Source organism: Annulohypoxylon truncatum (assembly GCF_022578515.1).
Source record: "Annulohypoxylon truncatum strain CBS 140777 unplaced genomic scaffold F4807scaffold_3, whole genome shotgun sequence".
NCBI lineage: Eukaryota > Fungi > Ascomycota > Sordariomycetes > Xylariales > Hypoxylaceae > Annulohypoxylon > Annulohypoxylon truncatum.
In genome coordinates, this window is record NW_025953789.1 from 130,669 (window position 1) to 150,884 (window position 20,216).

Consider the following 20,216-nt stretch of genomic DNA (forward strand, 5'->3'; position numbering starts at 1 on the left):
TGGACATCTTAGATGAGAAATTGGTTACATCCGATTATACTCCCTTACGTACTACACAGTTTCTCATATTGAGGATTTCGGGTATGCCGTTGGTTGTATCAAATTTGCATACAAGGCACGCACTTTAGGTATCAATTTACTTGAGGAGTGATGCATGTACTGTAAGTTATAGCATTCCGCATCGAGTTAGTCATGTCCTGCATTTTTTTGACGAAGTTGGCGTGCATATGGATCATCCTGCCCTGTATGATACATACCTTACCTACTCTAAAAGTCGCCAATGCAACAGTAGACGTATCTAAGACCATGCGAGCCCGTTGTGATTTTATAATACGAAGGCACCGACGAATCCACCGTCCGAGCGGACGGATAGGATCCGCGGGCTGCAAACACACATACGCATACCTACACTACACCTTGCCTCAGCTGAGGAGACCGGGGGTAGGAGAAGGTCCAAGATCCCGGGCGCATTGTTCCTCGTGGAAAGAGTTTATTTTTAGTTCTAAAAATCTTTTTTCTTTTTTTCAGCTTTGCGAAGCAAGGTAGGTTCCCCAATATTATGCGCCCACCACCCCTTTGATTGGGCTGGCGGGCTTTGGTGGCTTAGAGAAAGCGATCTTCAGGGACGCGCGGGACGTGGTTGGCTGAAAACCTGCGGGATGGACGGATTTGGAAATTTTTTTCTCGGTTTTTCTCTCTTCGCACAATTTGACGGCGTTTTTACTATTCTAGAAAAAAAAGGGGGTGTGCGAGGAGTTAAAAAATCACATGGATTATCTTTCATGCTGGGTCGCTTCTCGGCCAACCCAATCCCAGGGCGAAAAGGCTTAGAAATCATCGTCACCAACGAAACTTACGTATGTATGTACGTCCGTGTTGTTCAAAAAGCCACATCGGGGTTTATTACACATTAGGATTCATCACTGCCACTATATCATGCCAGCACTAGGAGTGGACCCTCGCCGCCCTCGTAAGGCGGTAAAAAAAATCGTATGTACCTAAGACACGAGAGGCACCAATGATCATCTCCATTACGACAAAAAACTATTAGACGGATTTTGGGTCTGGTAATATTGTCTCGTTGGCTCCGTTCTGCATCTTCGTTTTCGACCCGCTCCACCGAGAAAAGCGAATAACGTCTGTACACACCAACCTTGCGGCGAAGAATTTCTTTCTTAGACTTATGGTTCGTCCCGTCATCACCGCAACCATCGTGTCTACTATGATCTGCCACGCCCCAAAGGGCGTAAAATAAAAAGTCACTTCCTCATGATAAAACCTAGTCCGCCTCATTTGCTTAGCTCTCCAGAATAATGACGTGGGCGAAGAAAGAAGAAGCTATCCTGTAATTCTTATGTATGATGCAAAAGTAATGATCAATCTCTCTCGCCTCGCCTGCCGCCGAAGAATAAGACACAAACGCCTGTGAAAATGTAGACCGGGTATGTGTTTTGAATGCAGACCCTTTCGCCGAATGTAGACGTTGCAACCAGAAGAGAGTATGAAATGTACGTAAAAAAAGGGAGGTTGCAAATCTAAAAACTTGACTATGCCTCATCCATGCCTGTGTGAGCGGACCCCGCCAGAACCAGATGTGAAGCCTGTTACTCCTAAACAAACACCAGAAAAAGACGACGCCGACCCAGAGTTATTGGAGAAAGGAAAAAAGTGACCCGAGCGATGAAGGGCCAATGCCATGTGATTAAGCGGAGTTTAATGGGTATTAATAATGTCGACTCGCCATAGAGGTATCGCCCGAAACGCAAGCAGGAAGGAGGAACGTGATGAGATGATTAAAAGTGTAAGGCCTGTTTCCATGTGAACGAGAAAATCGGGGACTTCCAAGAATCGAAGAGGATCTCATGCGTGACACGTCAATAATTAGATCGCCATCGGCATATCAGGTATGGCCATGATGCTGTCGAGGTCCCCGGCGTAGACCAAGTGCGACCAGACTCTCCAATGAAGCAGACCCATGTGGGCTAACCGCGTGGCCATATCCTCAACACCGCCTTCTTCCCGCGCTTCCCGGATGGCGTTCTCTAGAGAAGTACGCTCTCGACTCGTGTTCTCGCGGGGGCCGTCAAAAGCGCGGTTGGGGCCATGTAAACGTCCGCCAGTAGCGACCGAGAATAGGGCAGCACCGGTAAGTCCCTTGAAGTCCTTGACACGCTGTCGAGTTTCCACAAGTAGGTGATAGTGGTAGTACTGCTCTACCTGCTGGAAGAGTGGGGAGGAGAGTTCGGATAGGTGGTTATCAAGCTCATCTTCGAATTGTAGAAGATCTTGGGCTGGAGCGTTCGTGTACCGGAAAATTTGGAGGGCCAAAGAATCCTTCATAGCCTTCCACCGAGATACTGATCGTGAGCTTGCGGAAGAGGTCTGAAGCAAAGCAACAAGCGAGTTGTAGAGGTCTTTCGATTTGGATTGCTGGTCTTCTAAGCGGTTTGTGGCTGGCTGGGTGGGTAGAACGAGTGAGGCGCGAGGTGAGGAATGAGCTGATCCGGCAGAGCTGAATACTAGGCTGGATGGCCTTGAATGTGCCGAGTCTTCGTCTTCCGTGCTCAAGAAGCCGGAAGCGTCTGAAAATGGTGTTGATAGGAAAGGCGTAGGGATAGCACTGACACTAGACATTGAATCGCAATGTCTGTACCGTCTCTCCAAGTTTTCATATAGACGCATGCAGATTTCCAGGTTGATTGCATCAAGCATATCAGATCGTAGCTTAGCCATCCGCTCTTCATCGAATACGAACGTGTCCGGGTGAGAGTACGGATCGGTCGAGGGAAGTATCATCTTGCATAGCGCCTCGAAGAACACGCCCATTTCCCCAAAAGCTTGTACAGACGCGGGATCTCTAGAATAGTACTGACTCACCGTCAAGTACCACGCCTGAGACGGACCCGGGTCCATCTTGCGGTCTCGGATTTTCTTCAGGAAGAAACGTTGCTCAAAGTGGACCGTGTCCTCTATCAGAATCGGCCGCAGACATCTAATTTGGTGGTTGGCAACATCGAGTTTCATGGCTTCTAGAACGCTCAGGAGACTTCGCATTCCTTGTACCAATTCCTCCATATCATTAGTCTTGTTACCGTTCGTTAGCTGGTTGTACATCTCGTCCACCCACTCGTCCCTCATAGGGGCGCAATGAGATTTGAGCACTCCAGACAACCACGAAGCTAGCTTTTCCAAGTCTGCCATTCCCTTGCTGAATTGTTGCATGATCAAATCCACGTTGAGTCCTTCATCCAGGTACATACGATCCCTCTGCGGCACTAACGTCTGTATGATCTCTTTAACCGACTTTAGTAACTGCGGGAGGCACCATTCTTCGCCCTGTCCGAATCTATTCATGAATTCGTCTCGGTCCATGATAAATAGTTGCAATTGTTCCGTCAGCGTGTTCCAAAATTGATTAGCCTTCTCCTGCTTTCGTCTGCCCTTTTCTCCATCTACATTGGGTCTGAAATGAAGGTCCGGGTCGAAATTTATATCGTGCCGTAACTTTGGGTTATGGATAATCTTATTTACATCCAGTTCGCTCAAAGTGGCTTTCGTTACAGGCGGTTCCAATGGTCTTGAAGCTCGAGGTCTTTGAGGAAACTCAAATACAGTACGGGAGTCTCTGGACACATTGGAGCTTGTGGACGGATTCCGCGAAAGCCCACCACTTGTCGTCGGGTTTCCGGGGTGAACAGGCACTAAATGTCTAGGTCCGGTTTGTGCATACTTCTGCTCCTCGCTCTCCGAATTGGGTGCCTTCGTCTCGGCTGATTTTTGCTGGATTTGGTCATCGTGCGAGTTTGGTCGTGGTTCAGACATTCGTCTCGTTGTGTTGCTCTCAACGCCTCGACTCTCGATTCCACCAGCTCCTTGATCCCCCATCTTCTCTACCGTGATTTCGACTTGTCACGGCGTTCCTATACTAATCGTTCGAGGCCTAGGACTGATCTACTGGCTGGTAAAACCTAGTTTCCTTTGATCCTGCGCAAGAGTTCAAGTCACGGTCTCGACGAAATTTGGGTTGATGGCCAAGTGAGGGAGAATATGAGTACTAGTCGGGCAGTTGGTCAGCGGATGGGACCTATATTTCAGAGATTTGGCAAACAGCTCCGATGTTGGACGGAATGGTCTCGTGAAAGCGGATGGCTGCAGATGTACCCCTAGCTCGCCTGTTGTGTACTTCGAGACAAGGGAATCGAGAGGTGTGAAGGAGTGGTGTTTGTTGCATCTGTGGGAAAGCGTGTGGGTTTTGGAGGTCTTACTTGGCCGCCTATGATTTGAGAGGATGCTGCAAGCCAACCCTGAAAAGGACTGGCAACTAGCAGCTACGGTCAGGGAAGAATATGTATGTTTGCAGTAGGAATCCTTGGAGGAACGATTCAGGACAAGGAGCAGAGTTGGGAATGTATGTACCTTGGTTCCTTATTTTATTTTTTTCTTTTCTTGTATGCGTATTATATGTATGTATATATGTAGGTATGTATGTATTTTATTATGAATTCTTCCCAAAGGGTGGGTGTATGGAGTAGGAAGGGCCGAACAAAGGGGAAGGAAAGGAAGAAGATATCGCGAGAGGACAGGAACGAGGCGATCAATAATAATAATATCTATGTAAGTAGGTTGTTGTTGGCGGGAAGGGAAAGTTGGAAAACGGAAAACAAAAAAGGGACAAGGGTGGACTTAAGAAACTAAAAGCAGTAATCACGGGAAAGTAGATTATTGTTATTATTAACTTGGAAGAGAAAGTAATAGTACCATAGCATGTATCCACGCTGCCACGGTCGACGGGTCCAGGCGGGTAAGGGGTGTGTAGTGGACAATGGATAGACATGGTTCCGGGGGAAATGAGAAAATGTGAAGCACTGATACTCATCAATGCGCTATTGCATCCACACCACATCCTTCCGCGGCTCATAGAACATGGCTATGGTTCGTGGTGCGTGGTGCGTAGTGCGTAGTGTGTAAGTGCATCGTTCGTGTGTGGCTCATGGGCTCACATCATGGATGATGGTAGTTCAGGTAGCTGTTACTACGCGTGCAGCGTGCAGCGTGCTGCCAGTTGCTTTAGGTGCTAAGATGCTAGACGTGCCTCTGCTTATGCCCAGCCGTTGCTTAGATTGCTATGTTCTCTCTTAAACATATGGCTGGAACGTACAGCTCCTAGGCCTGCTGAAGGCGAGACTTTTTGGTTACCTTTTGGACGCCTCCTTCCTGCTGGCTGAGACGATAGTGCCTAGTATCAATAAGAAATTCCTCATCCAGCGGTGGCGGCGTGGGGACTTCAAAACGATCCAAGTGATCCAAGGGGGGCCCCTAAGCATGTAGTATGCAGTAAGAGCCCCAGGGATGGGTAGATCGCCACCATCGTAGTAGGACGATAATAAAACGATTTAAAAAAAAAAAAGCTAGGCTCTCGTACCTTCTCGTAAAAGAATGAGAGTATCTAGCAGATAATAGACCAGTAAACCATTGGTAAACCAGTAGACCGGACGTAGATGGATTGGTCTACTTCGGTCCACGACTCAGGAGTCATGGCCTCCGAGGGCCGCAAAGGGACGAGAACTTTGCGATCAGCAATAGAGAGAGTGAAAAAAAAAAAAAAAAAAAGACCGCCAGCAGAGCAAAAATGATAATAACAATACATTAGTACAACAGACACGCAAACGCGCATACATAGTACGCACGCACGCATACATAATACATAGCACACCACACGAGGCGTTGCCCTTGTTCTTTAGTCAGGCCTGGGACCGGTGTGTCTTGGCTTGCATAGGCGGGATTCCTCTTTTTTTTTTTTTTTTTTTTTATCGTCCAGTCCTCTTTGGATAGAACATAATATCATCATAATGGTTCAAATTGGGGATCTGGGAAGGGATGGGTAACAATGAGATCCCTCCAAAAGCATTTAGTCAACCAACCGATCTGCACATTGCTGTGCCTAGCTGACACCGACTTTGGAAAAGACTCCGATGACGGTCTTAAATTAGCGTCCGGGGACCTCTAAAATGGACGTGCCAGACATGGTCCGTGGTGACGACTTTTGTCCCAAGCCAGCAAGCGAAGATTTTTAGAACGGAAAAGGAAGCAGTGGATGTGGTGGACGTAGTGGATTTTTGGATGGAACAGGCAAAAGAAGGAGAAGAAGAAGAGAAAATCTCGTTTCGACTGGTTTCGCTCAGGGGATAAATTCCCCTAAATTCTAATCTCCAATCCCCAATCCCCAATCCCTTAGACCAGGGAATTGGAAAGTGGCAGAGATAGTGGCTCAGGCTACTCAGGGGGGTGTCGCCCTAAGATTAGGCGAGTTTTTCACTAGCTGCAGCATTGCAGACACTTGGATGGCAGTTACCTTGTCCTGCTCGTGCTGCTCGTGCTGCTTTCAGTTATATAGGTACGTAGGTACTTCGTTACCTTGTTACCTTTCGCTAGCGCGGTTTCTCTTAAGGCTTTGCGGCTTCAAAGGGTTGGACCTGCGTTCCATTGATTTGGGTCAAGTCCGGGACTAATCTGGCTCCGTCCAGGTCCCCCGTGGAAGGTCCAATTTGCGAAACGAAACAAGCCAATACCCTTTCAGGAATCATAATCGTAATAATCCGTCCCTGCATGGTCAATTGCATAACCTAATTCCAATATCTCAAGTGCTACTACCGTACCCAGCTACAACCCAGCCGCTACCCAGCTTGTACCTAGGTATTCGTCATTAACCATGAACGCTAGGTACTTCCCGTACGAAATGTTCATGCCTATTTCATCTTCATCCTAACGACATATATCAATATTTTAACCTGGACGGATCACTGATCTTGGTATCACTCGACGTCTAAATGTGTCGCCGTATCAGATCTCGTCAATGAATTTTACCGGACACAGCCAGATCGATGCAGCGGATGCGCAAACCTCTTGGACGGATCCATTGGTATTATAGTAATTTGTGGTGTGTGGTGATGGTGATGGTGTAGGGATGAAGCAGACGAGGTGGACGATGTGGTAGACGTGGTAAATGTGGGAGATTCTCGCCCAACCATCGATTCTTATTTTTTTTGCAAATCACACCCTGTCATTTCTCGGATATGTGGGAAAATGCCTGGTAACTAACAAAATACGAATACCACGATGGGCATCCCCAGACAATGCAGTAGGTGTTTTGATGACCTGTCGCCCAGATGACCAGTCGTGGTGTGTAGCGGCGGCAGCGGCAGCGGTAGAAGCAATGCACCTGTCGGTGAGTGCCATGGCTGTACGGTTCAACCCAACATTGAGCCTAGAGTCAAGATGGCCGGTGATAATATGGGCTGCTACTAGTCACCTAGTGGGCATGTTTTCGGATATGTAGGTAGTAGGCATATGTATATGTATATGTATATGTAGCAGGGCAATAAGCAATACTTAAGACCTAAGGCGGTGCTTCGGCCGGAAACCTTCAATGTTAGGCGTTGGGCGTTGGATGAGGAGTGAGGAGAGCGACTGGAGTTCAAAGGAACGACCATGAGATTGCCACGAGTCTGACGACGATCATGGTGTGAACTACATATGGCCCGGGAAGGAATGTGTTGACTTCCGATTCACCTAAGCTGATAGGATGTACCTAGCGGTGTACTAATATGTATGAGATGGATGGATGAAATGTTGTCCCAGTTTCCTTTCTGGCGGGTAATGCCAGTTGGTTGCAATTGGGACATTTTGGGAGTGTTTGGGACATTCTGCTCCTTCACGATTCAACCTGTTGCGTGGATGGCCATGCGTTCGATATTAATTTTCAATACGGATGCTTAAGAAAAAGTGAGGCGAGCGGCTTCTGCAGCTTTTGCGCCCGCTAACGGGGCTGGAATCGGCGGTCTAAATGAGTGGAAACGAGGTAGCGGTCTCTGATACTTGGAGATACTGGAATTCAAGCAGTTAAAGGTGTCTCCTTGCAGCGACTATCGCGGAAGAATACAAGACATCTGCAGCCACTAGGGTACTAGCTAGTACCCCTGGATCGAAGTAGGATTGTTACTCCGTACCGAGCAGCGCGGGCTTGCTGGAAACGCACGCAACTAGCCTACCAGCGCCGGCGCCATGCCGCTTACCCAGGAATCGTACCTTAAAGATGCCACCGACCTGTGATAAGACTCGAGTGAAACGAAAAGAAAAAGAATAACCGCCATAGCACATCCACACCATCCTTTGCGGATACCCAGCTTCACCTTCCGAGAAGCTGGAACGCCGCGTCCGCCTCGTCCGCACCGCTGTGTTGGGGTTGTCTTGACTCTTTGAGTCATGGCCAAAAGCAACTTTACAGCTTGACAGCCGCTCCAGCATTAGTAGTAAATCAAACTGACCTGTCCGTTTACTAGATTGATCTTACGGGTTGGCGCGGTTACGAACATATGGCCAACATAGGAAAGTCAAGAGCCCTATCGTGTCATCTTATTCGTTGAAACCTGGCCTGTCAAGTTTTCGTTCCTGGCATGTAACATGTTTGCTACTCTGGTGTTACCGCGACATCAGCAGTTGCACGATAACATCAGAGGCACGATGTACCTAACTAAGGTCTTGAAACTGTCGCCCTCGGGGACGATGTATCAATTGAGTCTGCAGCTCGCCAGGAGACTACATGGCTACATGATTACATGTAGAGTTCGAGTCTGAAGTCTCCCCTAACCCATTCGCTAACTACCAACTTACTACTAGTCGTGAATGGCAAGAACCTCGTACGAGTCTGCGAGTCAGGGACTCAGGATAGCTTACTAGTAACTACTACTAAGTAACCCTCTCCTGCTCGGACAATCCCGTGCAAAAACATAGAACCGCGGCTGATACGGCTATACCGACTCCTTCGAAGGGCCTTCCTCCGGACTGCCTACCTAGGAAGTTTTCTAGGCCAAGTTGACAGATGGTAAGATGGAGGAGCTAACGGAGCGGGCGCGGATGAGACGCCACTAAGCTCTGCTGGCTCCCGCTTACGATGCGGCGTAATTGCCGGATAGGCAATGACACTTGCTTCGCATCCCGTAACGCCCTCGGGAATCTGCTTATTACTCATCTAACAGATTAACTAAGAACGTCCACATCGCCGTCCACCATTTAAATAGAGAATGACGATCTCCGCCTCCATTATCTAGATCCGTATTAGACGCTCCCAGCTATTCGAAATCGGACATATCCACTCCCCAGAATCTAACATCTTTTCTTTTAGATGCTTAATCATGACGTCGAAGATTTTAGAATCTCAATAATTTTATGCTCTCCGCTTTCGAAGTTGTTGATGTCTTAGTTTCGATATAGTGCATCTAGTAAATGCATCACGCCTAAAACTATCGAGGCGCTACCGCAATTGTCTATGAACATGTTCATATCAATTTGCATGATAGACCAATTTCAATTTCCTCCGCAGCCCACTGTAACTCAAGACAGCACGACATAACATCCCCCTTTTCAGGTAAATACATATATTTCCAAGGTAGTGCGACGTCACAAGTCTATAGCCATATGCAAGTCATCCTCCAACAGAGCCGGAGACAGGCCGAAGGATCGAGTACAACCCCGTGTTTGCATCTATTAATTATGCGCCTGTTCCCCGGTGCCCGGGAATAGGGGTTTGCTCAGTCGCAAAGACAAAAAGTCGATCTCCATAAGGTGGTAAAACCGTAATCTGACATGCAGTTAATACAAGGCTGAGGGTGTAAGAATATTTCAAGAGCTGCCGTCAGCATATCGTCGTCACGCCTTGGCCACATCTTCATCACATATTTACCACCGTATACTGTCTAAGATCAGTCAGCCATCGACAAAATCTTGTCTGAATATCCTCTTGTTCGGGAGTCCAATCAGGACAGATCAGCCACGTGCATAATATTAGTTATCACCAAGTCCTAGTTAAACACAACATGACTTTAATGACAATTGCAGCATTATATAAGTTATAGCATGAGTAAGACATGCAAGCCTCTTTTTAGTATGATACTTAACTATGGCCAAAAACAATTCGCCATCAATCCTATGAATGCCACCCCACCCATATCGATTGGGTGTCTTCATATGCAAATTCTCAGAACTGCCGTACACAACCACCAATACTATCACGACTATGGACTGGGATTGCCTCTAATATAATACATTCAACGCCCCCCTATAACCTATGTAAGGGTGGCCATGGACATAAAATGCGCCTTTTAGTTGTGGAGATGGTTGTATGAGGTAAGCAGTATTGTATAAATAATGGCAAAGTTTGAAAAATGTAGTGTAACACGACACTTCTCTCAGGGGAAAGAAACGATAGTCACTTCCGTAAAGGAAGAAAGAAAGGAGAAATGCTACCCAAAGTCAAATAGAAATTTTCACCGGCCCAAGCAATCTGTAGTGCTCGGATTAAAGCTGACAGGAGCTATGTAGGAGGAGCGTGCTTTCGGGATTTAGAAATAGGGGGTTTGCCACCTAGTCATGTAAGTCTAGGAGGAAAGTAATGGATATTTCTATCAACTTTGCAATTATAGATGGATGGGCGATGACTAGCCCTGACATATTGGTGGGTATCCTTGATGCTGCCGTCGTAATCTTCACCACCTAGAAACCTCATTCGGTACATGGCCGGGCTAAATGAACCTAATGGCCGAGTCCATCGGATCGGCTAGGTAAACTTGTACACCAGCCATCTTCGCTTGTAGTATGCCATTTGACGATAGGGGGTACACAACTGATGCCACACAAACATACCATGACAGGATCAACCATTGGCGCGGAATGACGAGACGTGGACAGACTGATTGTTTGCCGTTGCAGAACCGATGGATGCTCGTGAGTGACTCGACAGATATATAGTCGGAATCATTATCGTATGAAAGGTAGGTATCCCTTTTATTCACAATGTATTACCGCGCTTGCCTCACCCAGTTCCTCGTTGCCCCTTTTACTCCATGAATCGAACCGAACTCCATTAGGCTTATGCGAAACACTTGAAAGGCAATCAATCGATCTAGTTGCCAACCACCATCGAGACCTAGTCGCCATTAGCCAGGTTCAGGGAGTGTATAAAGAGATATGATCTATGATGTCTCCCTTACCGCCATGAAAACGCAGCATAAACTTATATATGGACTTAGCCTCTCCCCTACTCTAGCCGCCTTCCAGAAGATGCCCATAAAACTGTAATTCTTACGTTTAGTCTTCGTCGCAGTATAATCATTATATCATTTGGGCGGTAGACGACCTACCCTTGCTTATTTTTGTCCAAAATCGTCGGGAATATCTGGTGTACGTAGGCGCATGTGCAGATAAGGAGGAGGATGACGAGCAGGAGGGATTGGAAGTTGAATAGCGCAGACTATGATTGACTATTAGCTATCGACCCGAACGTAGTGAATAGGTTAGCTTGGGGCTGGATCTACCATCTTGGCGACTTTTATCTGCTATTAAGAGAAGGATGCCTGTGTCAAATACGCGAAAGTGGAGTGACCTTGAATCGATTTATGTAGATATGTGAGGTTGTCAAGCTACGAGATGCGTCACTCGAATGTTGATTCAACTGTCGCCAGATTTACCTAGTTACGTAAGAATGATTTCTCCGATGATAACCCGCACGTGAAAAGCAGGGGTACGGAGTGGGTACGGCAAGCTAAATTCCAGCTAAGACGTTACACAGACCGGGGTGTTCTACACTAAACCAACCCCACTAGCTAGAACCAAACCTCGAGGTCAGAGTTGCGACTTCTTCAGCCTTACATCTTCACCTCACATTCTCGGTCAAACTTCAACGTCGACTTCGACTGCCACAATCGTATTTCGAAATCGAGTGCGCCATAATCTTCACATATATCGGAACTGATATATTCGATACGAGTCAATTAATCACAGCGACACTATTAAATCAATAAAAACCATCCGCGTTCACCGTTCGCCATGGAGCCTCGAGCTCGCGCCGGCAAGAATGTCGGCAAAGAGACCTTCAGTCCCAAAGAGAGTACGCGCACTCCATTCCATCCCATCCCATCTCATAGCCCTAGAAACCAACCCAACCTCAAATAAACAAACCTAACAATACCCGTCTGCCCTTAGTTGGTCAACTCCTATACGCGTACGGCGACGTGAAGGAACCGCTTCAAGAGACGGTTCGCGTGCTGGACGAGATCGTGACGGAGTTCCTGGAGGGCGTGTGCTTCGAGGCGAGCCGGCACGCTCAGGTGGCGGGCCGGCAGAAGCTCAAGTTCGACGACTTCGAGTTCGCGCTGCGCCGCAGCCCGCAGTACCTCGGCCGCGTCAAGGCCATGATCGAGAAGCGCCAGGAGATCAAGGACGCGCGCCGCACCTTCAACCAGAACGACGACGACATCGCCAAGGAGCACGCCGCGAAGGACGGCGCCGCCCGTAAAGATGCGGCGGAAGATGAGCTGCTGGGTTTGGATGAGGCGGATGAGGATCTGGTTGTTACGCGCGATACTTCGTCCAAGGGTACGGGTGGGAAGAAGAGGAAGAGGGCGGCAAAGTGAGAAGGCCGTTGAGGGATTTGAGAGAGGTTGTGCTTGCTGTTGCTATTGGGACACGACGGGGTGGTCTATCGCAAACTGCGACGATGACGAAACCACAGATTTGCATGCATAGCAGAGGCGTTATGGGAACGGAATACCAGGTGGCGTTCCAGAGTCACGATGGTTCAGGTTGGACTCTTATTCTTTGAGATTGATACACTTGCAATTGAAATTAACTCCTTTCTGTCAAGCTATATGGTGTTACGTAGCCTGAATGCTCTCTTTGCGTGCCCCTTTGCTTATTTGATCAGCAGTATCTATCGTGTAAGGCTAAGATCGAGATGGGGAAGCGGCCCGAGGATCAAACAAATGGCCTCACCCGTCGAGATGAAGGATTGTGAACCATGAGCTTGTCTGGCCTTGGCTCTGGGGCAAACCGTATCTAGAAGGTAGAATGTTGCTTTGAATGCTGACTGTAGGAACACAAAACACCCCTTCGAAGCAGGGAACTTTTGTCTTAGTTCTTTCTACCAGAAATCAACGATGTTAAACAATGGGATTCTAGGCCTTTAATAAAAGCCCCAAGTCGAGTTGCTTGCGACTTGTCTTCAGTCTGGCTAAGACAGGACGGTTTGACCGAGACTGACTTGTATAACCTTGCCATGACCTAGATTTATTTGGGTAGTATGCCCTCTTCTAGGAAAGACATCCGTACTAGTCTTATAAATCTTATAAATCAGGAGTTCTCTGCGGCCGTAATGTAGCTATCTCAATACTTCAAGTCAACATCTATACTGTCACCTCCCTTCTCTATCAGACAACCCGAGTTCCGACTCTGGCATCAGTTTCGCATCTCGAGCAACAACATCAACTACTTAATCAGCACCAACAACCAATAGTTGAGATGCATCCCTCCGTCGCTCTCTTCATCCCCATCTTCACCTCCTTCGCAGCCGCAGCCACAACCGCAAGCGCAACCTCAACTCTGGTACCCGACCACTCGGCCATCTTCTCCGCGGAACTCTTCACTACAAACGCCAACTGCAACAGAACCGGCGCCTTCAAGTCGTTCCTGTACAGCCGGGGTTCGTGCCAGAACTTCGCGATCCCGGGCGCCGGGTCGGCGCGCGTGGATTACAATGAGCGGCCGAAGGAGCTCACTTTGACGGGGTGGACGGAAGCAGATTGCAAAGGCAGGGCGGTGCCTTTCGGGACGGTAGTCGGGCTTTGCGTGCCCCTGAATGGGACGGCGATTGCGAGTTGGTCTGATTAGGTAGCTGATTAGGGGTTGGGTGTATGGGATGGGATGTGGGATTTAGGATATGGGGATATGAGGTCCAGGAAATAGGGGTTCTTTAGATAGTACGTGGACTGAGTGCGAGTCACAGTGTAGTTTAGCGATACAGTCACGTACATGAACACCTAGACCACCTGACCGGAACTATCTCGACGCGTACCTACCGCGTATCCTCCGTCACTGTCGTAGCTTCTGGTGGCCAAAGCTTGCACTGTCAAGCAGCCCAGGCAGCAGCAGGAGTCACACCCTTCCCGGGACAAAGCTTAAATAGCCCAATACAGTGACAATTTTCCATCGGCGGCATTCAGATCAACGGCCTTGCTGGCAATGGTCTAGTTGGTTAGTGCCTCAGACACCTCGTCTTACCCCCATAAAAGACCCCCCTGAAATGGGGTGGTCCAGGGTTCGACTCTCAGGATTACCATTTACAAAAAAAAAAAAAAAAAAAAAAAAGGAAAAAAAATAGAAGAAGAAAGAATACAGTACTATCAGTACTATGGAATCTCTGGGGCCTGAAATGGAGTGGCAAAGAAATACCCAATAGCGGGGGCGCAGTAGCCGAGGAGCCGATAAATAATACCTCGGGCTGGGCCTTTAAAAGTTTTTTTTGACTCCTTTTTGTGCCTTGGTGTTCTGGTGTCGCGATACATTTTGGAGTTTGTCGGTTCGAGCATACCACCCAGTTTTTCTCCCTCTTTTAAATTTCTTCTTCGCCAACATTTTTCACAGTTGATATAATGCGTTTCGACAAGGAATTTAAATCGCGTCTCTGACTCTGATCGGTGGCCTCGATCACTTCAACGCGCTGGACTGGGAATAGGGGCACGGCAGCGTTAAATCTTAGAATTGATGGCTTTCAATAAACTGCAGTACCTACTTCTCAATGCTATAGATAATATGAAAGTACATTAGACTGGACAAAGATACAGAATAAAACCAGCACATCCTTCTAATCCGGCCCTTAGAGGCTATATGAAGGACTCCCTACTCGTAGTGTCACTTGATATTTATCACCTTCATATATTTATATGTAGTAAACGCAATAGTGTCTATTATCTAACTTAGCATAATGCTGATTTCTTTGGATATTCAATGAAGACTAGAAGCTAATAATGTCATTCCAATTAAATGTATTTCTACGATAGCTCTAGCATAAGCCTCCTCAGAAGATGTAATGGCAGTCTAGATAGGTACTCAAAGATAACTCTATTTACTTACATAATGCAACAAGATCGGTTCAATAATCGGTGGGATGTCGGGTCCCTTGCATATCGATTGATTGAATCGAGCATTTCCCTCGTATTCCCGTTTAGGGACGCCTCCAACAGATTGAATATATTAACACTCGGCAATGCTTTGGATGAGCTGGAAGAATATATCGGATTTACCTTGATATAGCCGAACCCGCTTGCAACCTTATAGTCGAAGAGTCAAACGTAGCCAGTGACAATGGGGTAGATTTAGCGAGCGAGATTATGCCTACTCCCCAAAGCATGTTCTTGAACTTGTTCCTGAGCTAACCGACTAGGTGATAATCTGCTTCAAGTCAGCTGTCCCTTTAACGTTTAATAGTATGGAGATCCGTCATGTTTCTATTCAAACTTTCGGCATTTACCCTCGTCGTTTGTTGAGACGATTGGGTTAATTGACATTTCGTTGCATCGGGCCTTGAAAATCTTGCAACCTTACCGACCCAGCGATCGTCCCTAGACCTACAACCCCGGATGGCGCGATTACTATTTCGGCTTTGCGGACCACGCGGGGTAGCCACCGATTCGTTGACAGTTCCGCGACATCGGGGTGGACAAAGGTGACCATACCCTCGGCCTGCATATCCAACTGTGACAGAAGATCCTCTTTAGGTCTCCCGACAGCCGCAAGACGGACTTTTGGGTCTTCGATAGCGCCTGTTCTTCGAGATGCATATTTAGTCTTTCCACTTTCGATGAAACTGTCGTATCCCGTTCACGGAAAAGTCGGTTAGTCCCCACACAAGCTTTCGGCGGCATCAGGCTACTTCTGTAGGTTGTGGTTGCATGGGATCGGGTATGGTCCAAAGGAGCAAAGCAAAATTATTGTTATTAATAATTGTTTGCCATTCCCCCGCTTATGAGAGGTCCAGCTTTGGCCGATGTGGGTTGCTTTATCTTCTTTCACATTGAATAGTCTACTTAGAAACCCTCTTAGTAGAGAAATTAAAGATATACTATACCGTGAATCTGTCTCATGCTCTGTTTGTATCGTTGCATCTCGAATTTTCGTGGCTGTGTATGGAGCTCATACGGCTGAGACTAGTTTGAGCGCCTCTAAGTCATCAATGACAATGCCGCCTTCTGTGTCTACTACCGAGACTAAATACGTCTTCGATAACGATGAAGATGGAACCATTCCCCCCTACCTCCCTACTGCGATCGATAAATCCGATAAGAAGAATACGTTCGAGTCGGAAGTTTCTACCGTTGTAGATATTGATCCAGATTCGCTCTCTTCAGATGAATTGGCCGTTCCGGTCGGTTCAAGAGGCCCGTCGCCCAGACCTCCCCTGAAACCCCCGAGGGCGCACGATCCAGGGCTTGGAGGATGGTTCAGGTCAACATGGAAGAATAACAAAGCACCGCTGTTGATGTTCACGGCACAGTTCTTCGGAGCATTGATGAACCTCGCTGCCCGCATGCTCGAGGTTGATGAAAAACCTATGCATCCCATACAATTGCTTTTCGTAAGGCAGGTGATGACGACCATATTCTCCTCCCTATACATATGGCGGAAGAGGATCCCACATGGAATATTGGGGCCAAAAGATGTCAGGTGGTTGCTGGTATTGAGAGGCTTCACCGGTTTCTTCGGCATATACGGTATGTGGTACTCCGTCAAGTACATACCGTTAGCTGAAGCAACCGTCATCAGCTTCCTGGCACCTAATATCGCTGGTTACATGTGTCATATATTGATCCATGACACCTTCACGCGGAGGGAGCAACTTGCGTCGTTTATAGCTCTGGGAGGAGTGGTGCTTATCACCCGGCCGTTATCCCTCTTTTCCGGGGCTTCTTCCTCACAAGACGCTCCGAGCGTTATAACGGCAGAAGCCGTTTTTAATGCCACAGCAGAAGCAATCTCTTACCCTGGCGGAGAACATATCTCAACAAGTGCCGAGCGCCTGAAAGCCATCGGCTTCGCGTTACTTGGCGTTCTCGGGGCGGCTGGAGCTATTACGTCGCTTAGATGTATCGGGAAGCGGGCCCATCCTCTGGTATCGGTCAACTACTTCGGTACATGGTGTGTAATTGTAACGACCACCGTCCTTTCAGTAGCCCCTGCTCTCGATTACGAGCAGCCTGCGCTACGCCTTGAACTGCCACATACCATACGGAGATGGGCTCTCCTCATTGTTGTCGGGGCTAGTGGGTTAATAATGCAGATGCTCATGACAGCCGGTTTAGCTATCGAGAAGAGCAACCGTGCCACTGCAATGATGTATACGCATATGCTCTTCGCAGCAGGGTTTGACCGTTGGGTGTTTGGACATACAATGGGTTGGATAAGTCTTACGGGATGTGGGCTTATTGTTGGTAGCGCGCTTTGGGTTGCTCTCACGAAGAGGGAAGAGAAGAAAAGCGACAGCGGGGATATGGAGATAGGAATTGTACCTGTTGTGGTTCCTGGAGATAACGAGAGCGTGTTCACGATTGACGATGAGACGGATGCAGACGAAGAAGAGGGTGTTTTGCTTAGACGGCTATAGATATGCGATAATGGTGCATACATACACTTGAAGGGTATGATAGATTTGATCTCTGATAGATGAACAGGACTGAGGATTTGCAAGCGCAGGTATACAACAGTTTATGAATTATAATGACTGTAGAATTGGAGATCGAGGGAGTCCAAGGTCATAATAAATCGACACTGGAGATTACGTAACCTTATGCTGGAGCTGTGGCTTCCTTATCAAAGCTATGCTCATACAGTAATCGTACACAGTCTGGATACTGTCTGTGTAGTCGCGACCCAGAAAAGTTTCGCGACTTCAGAGCTCCAACTTCCAATCCAAGCTCTCTTAATTCTGATAAGTTCATATTTTCTGATGCGATACCAACATTCAATTTCCACCTCCCTCCGCCTCATTTCGGTCCGTTCATGACTTTCTTCAATCACGAGACTTTTGCCATAAACTACTAGAACGGTCGCAAAGTCTCCTAATTCTTCCCCGAACCTCTATTTTTAAGGTATTCAGCGGCACAACTATCCCTACGACAAGATGGTGCAAATTAGTGAGGTCAAGGGCAACAATCGCGAAAATCGCACCGCTGCCCACACGCACATTAAGGGCCTGGGCCTCAAGTCCGATGGCACAGCTGAGAAACAGGCCGGTGGCTTCGTAGGCCAGCAGCAGGCTCGTGAGGTACGTTCTAACATCATTTGTCTTTTACTTTGCAAGGCTGACATGCATTTTTTGTCTGGTGTAGGCTGCTGGTGTCGTTGTCGACCTTATCCGTGCTCAGAAGATGGCTGGTCGAGGTGTATTGCTTGCTGGTGGTCCCGGAACTGGAAAGACTGCGCTTGCGCTTGCGCTTAGCCACGAACTCGGCACAAAGATTCCGTTCTGCCCTATCGTCGGCAGCGAGATCTACTCAACCGAAGTGAAGAAGACCGAAGTATTGATGGAGAACTTCCGAAGAGCGATCGGTCTGAAAGTGCGCGAGACGAAGGAGGTTTACGAGGGTGAAGTTACAGAGCTTACTCCGGAGGAGGCGGAGAACCCGCTGGGCGGATATGGCAAGACTATCAGCACACTGCTAATAGGACTGAAGAGCGCAAGAGGCCAGAAGAAGCTGAGGCTGGACCCAAGCATATATGAGGCCATCCAAAAAGAGCGGGTTACGGTCGGAGATGTCGTCTATATCGAAGCAAACACAGGCGCCTGCAAGCGAGTCGGGCGATCAGACGCTTATGCTACAGAGTTCGACCTTGAGGCGGAAGAGTACGTTCCTATTCCCAAAGGCGATGTCCACAAGAAGAAGGAGATAGTGCAAGATGTTACACTTCACGACCTTGACGTCGCCAATGCTAGACCGCAAGGTGGCCAGGATATCATGAGCATGATGGGCCAACTTATGAAGCCCAAGATGACAGAGATCACCGACAAATTACGAGGAGAGATCAACAAAGTTGTCAGCAAATACATTGACCAGGGTGTGGCCGAGCTTGTCCCTGGTGTTTTATTCATCGATGAGGTACTTCACACGCACTTTACGGATACTATGGTTGGTAACTAACTAATTATAGGCGCACATGCTTGATATCGAGTGCTTCACGTATCTCAACCGAGCACTAGAAACTACGATTTCGCCTATTGTTGTTCTTGCCTCAAACCGAGGTATGTGCGCGATCCGTGGTACGGACGGTGTTATCGCTGCGCACGGCATCCCTCCGGATTTCCTTGCCCGACTTCTCATCATCCCCACCACTCCGTACGATGCCGAGGAAATCAAGAGAATCGTACGCATCAGAGCCACAACAGAAGGCGTACAAATTACCGATGCCGCTATTGATAAGATTGCGGAGCATGGCGTGCGCATTAGTCTTCGATACTGTCTCCAGTTGTTGACTCCTGCAAGGTATTTATTTCCTATCACATCTGACATGACTATTTACTAATTAGAAAACCAGCATTCTGGCTCGAGTCAACGGCCGCAGCCAAATTGATGTCAAAGACGTTGCAGAATGCGAGGAACTTTTCCTCGACGCAAGACGGAGTGCCGACTTGTTGGCTGGTGAGACAGGACGCGGGTTTATCCAATAAACGCGTCATGTCTTGGAAGACGGGAAGCCTTAAACCACGGAACCGGACTCGTCATAATAATCTAATTTCGCAAGGCCACGGCCACCCGGAAAACAGCGAAATAATAAAAGGGAAATCGGGTTAGGAAAATCACGTTTGTTACGGAGGGGTTTCGGAGTTCCCAAATGTATGCACGTTATGTTGGTTGAGATCACATTATTCTCAATAGAGACAATCTGGTTGGTTGGTTGCTTCCCAAATCGCCACAACCAACCCCTGAGACTTAAGACATTGCAAAACGACTTCCAATTTTCTTCAGAAAAAACTTGGTTCGAATAATGAAAAGAATATGAGTCCACGTGATCGGTACCTAAGCTAATTTCGGTTGACATTGTCTTTGTTGTTACAGGAATAGAGGGGGCTCGCGAGAGACAGCATACATTCTCTGCGTTCCAGCCGGAGGATGGGGAGAGCATTCCTAGTGTATGCGTGTATGGCTCATCTTAGACTAGGGGTTTGTTATGTCAAGCAGCTGAGGAAAACTCACCAATTCCCTTTAATATTAGTAGACAAGGCCACTATCACTATTGATCATTGATCTTGGGAAGGACTTTGTTATTTGTATACCTGTCACTTTTGTCCTGCTGTTTAGTATGGCTGGCTTCTTATTATCAGCCATACTGCGAAC

General features: G+C 47.7%; 5 protein-coding genes across 5 annotated transcripts; 4 read left to right on the plus strand and 1 right to left on the minus strand.

Annotated features, from left to right (window-relative positions):
* Positions 1-1,719: 1,719 nt before the first annotated feature.
* Positions 1,720-4,115, minus strand: F4807DRAFT_194368 (T-complex 11). The gene has a single exon (XM_047993734.1). It carries the CDS (start codon positions 3,883-3,885, stop codon positions 1,882-1,884), a length of 2,004 nt encoding a protein of 667 aa, XP_047858147.1. The 5' UTR covers positions 3,886-4,115; the 3' UTR covers positions 1,720-1,881.
* Positions 4,116-11,880: 7,765 nt separating this feature from the next.
* On the plus strand, positions 11,881-12,467 carry F4807DRAFT_456177 (TFIID-18kDa-domain-containing protein; the record flags this gene model as incomplete). The annotated part of the gene is made up of 2 exons (XM_048000845.1): positions 11,881-11,941; positions 12,037-12,467. 2 exons carry the CDS (start codon positions 11,881-11,883, stop codon positions 12,465-12,467), a joined length of 492 nt encoding a protein of 163 aa, XP_047858148.1.
* An 883-nt stretch (positions 12,468-13,350) lies between these two features.
* Positions 13,351-13,719, plus strand: F4807DRAFT_456178 (uncharacterized protein; the record flags this gene model as incomplete). Its single annotated transcript, XM_048000846.1, has 1 exon — positions 13,351-13,719. One exon carries the CDS (start codon positions 13,351-13,353, stop codon positions 13,717-13,719), a length of 369 nt encoding a protein of 122 aa, XP_047858149.1.
* A 2,158-nt stretch (positions 13,720-15,877) lies between these two features.
* Positions 15,878-17,828, plus strand: F4807DRAFT_408513 (uncharacterized protein). The gene has a single exon (XM_047996442.1). It carries the CDS (start codon positions 16,061-16,063, stop codon positions 17,486-17,488), a length of 1,428 nt encoding a protein of 475 aa, XP_047858150.1. The 5' UTR covers positions 15,878-16,060; the 3' UTR covers positions 17,489-17,828.
* Positions 17,805-20,213, plus strand: F4807DRAFT_408519 (TBP-interacting protein). Its single transcript, XM_047996443.1, has 4 exons — positions 17,805-18,148; positions 18,213-18,980; positions 19,033-19,364; positions 19,417-20,213. The coding sequence occupies exons 1-4, from the start codon at positions 18,005-18,007 to the stop codon at positions 19,547-19,549; spliced, it is 1,377 nt and encodes a 458-aa protein (XP_047858151.1). The 5' UTR covers positions 17,805-18,004; the 3' UTR covers positions 19,550-20,213.
* Positions 20,214-20,216: the final 3 nt, after the last annotated feature.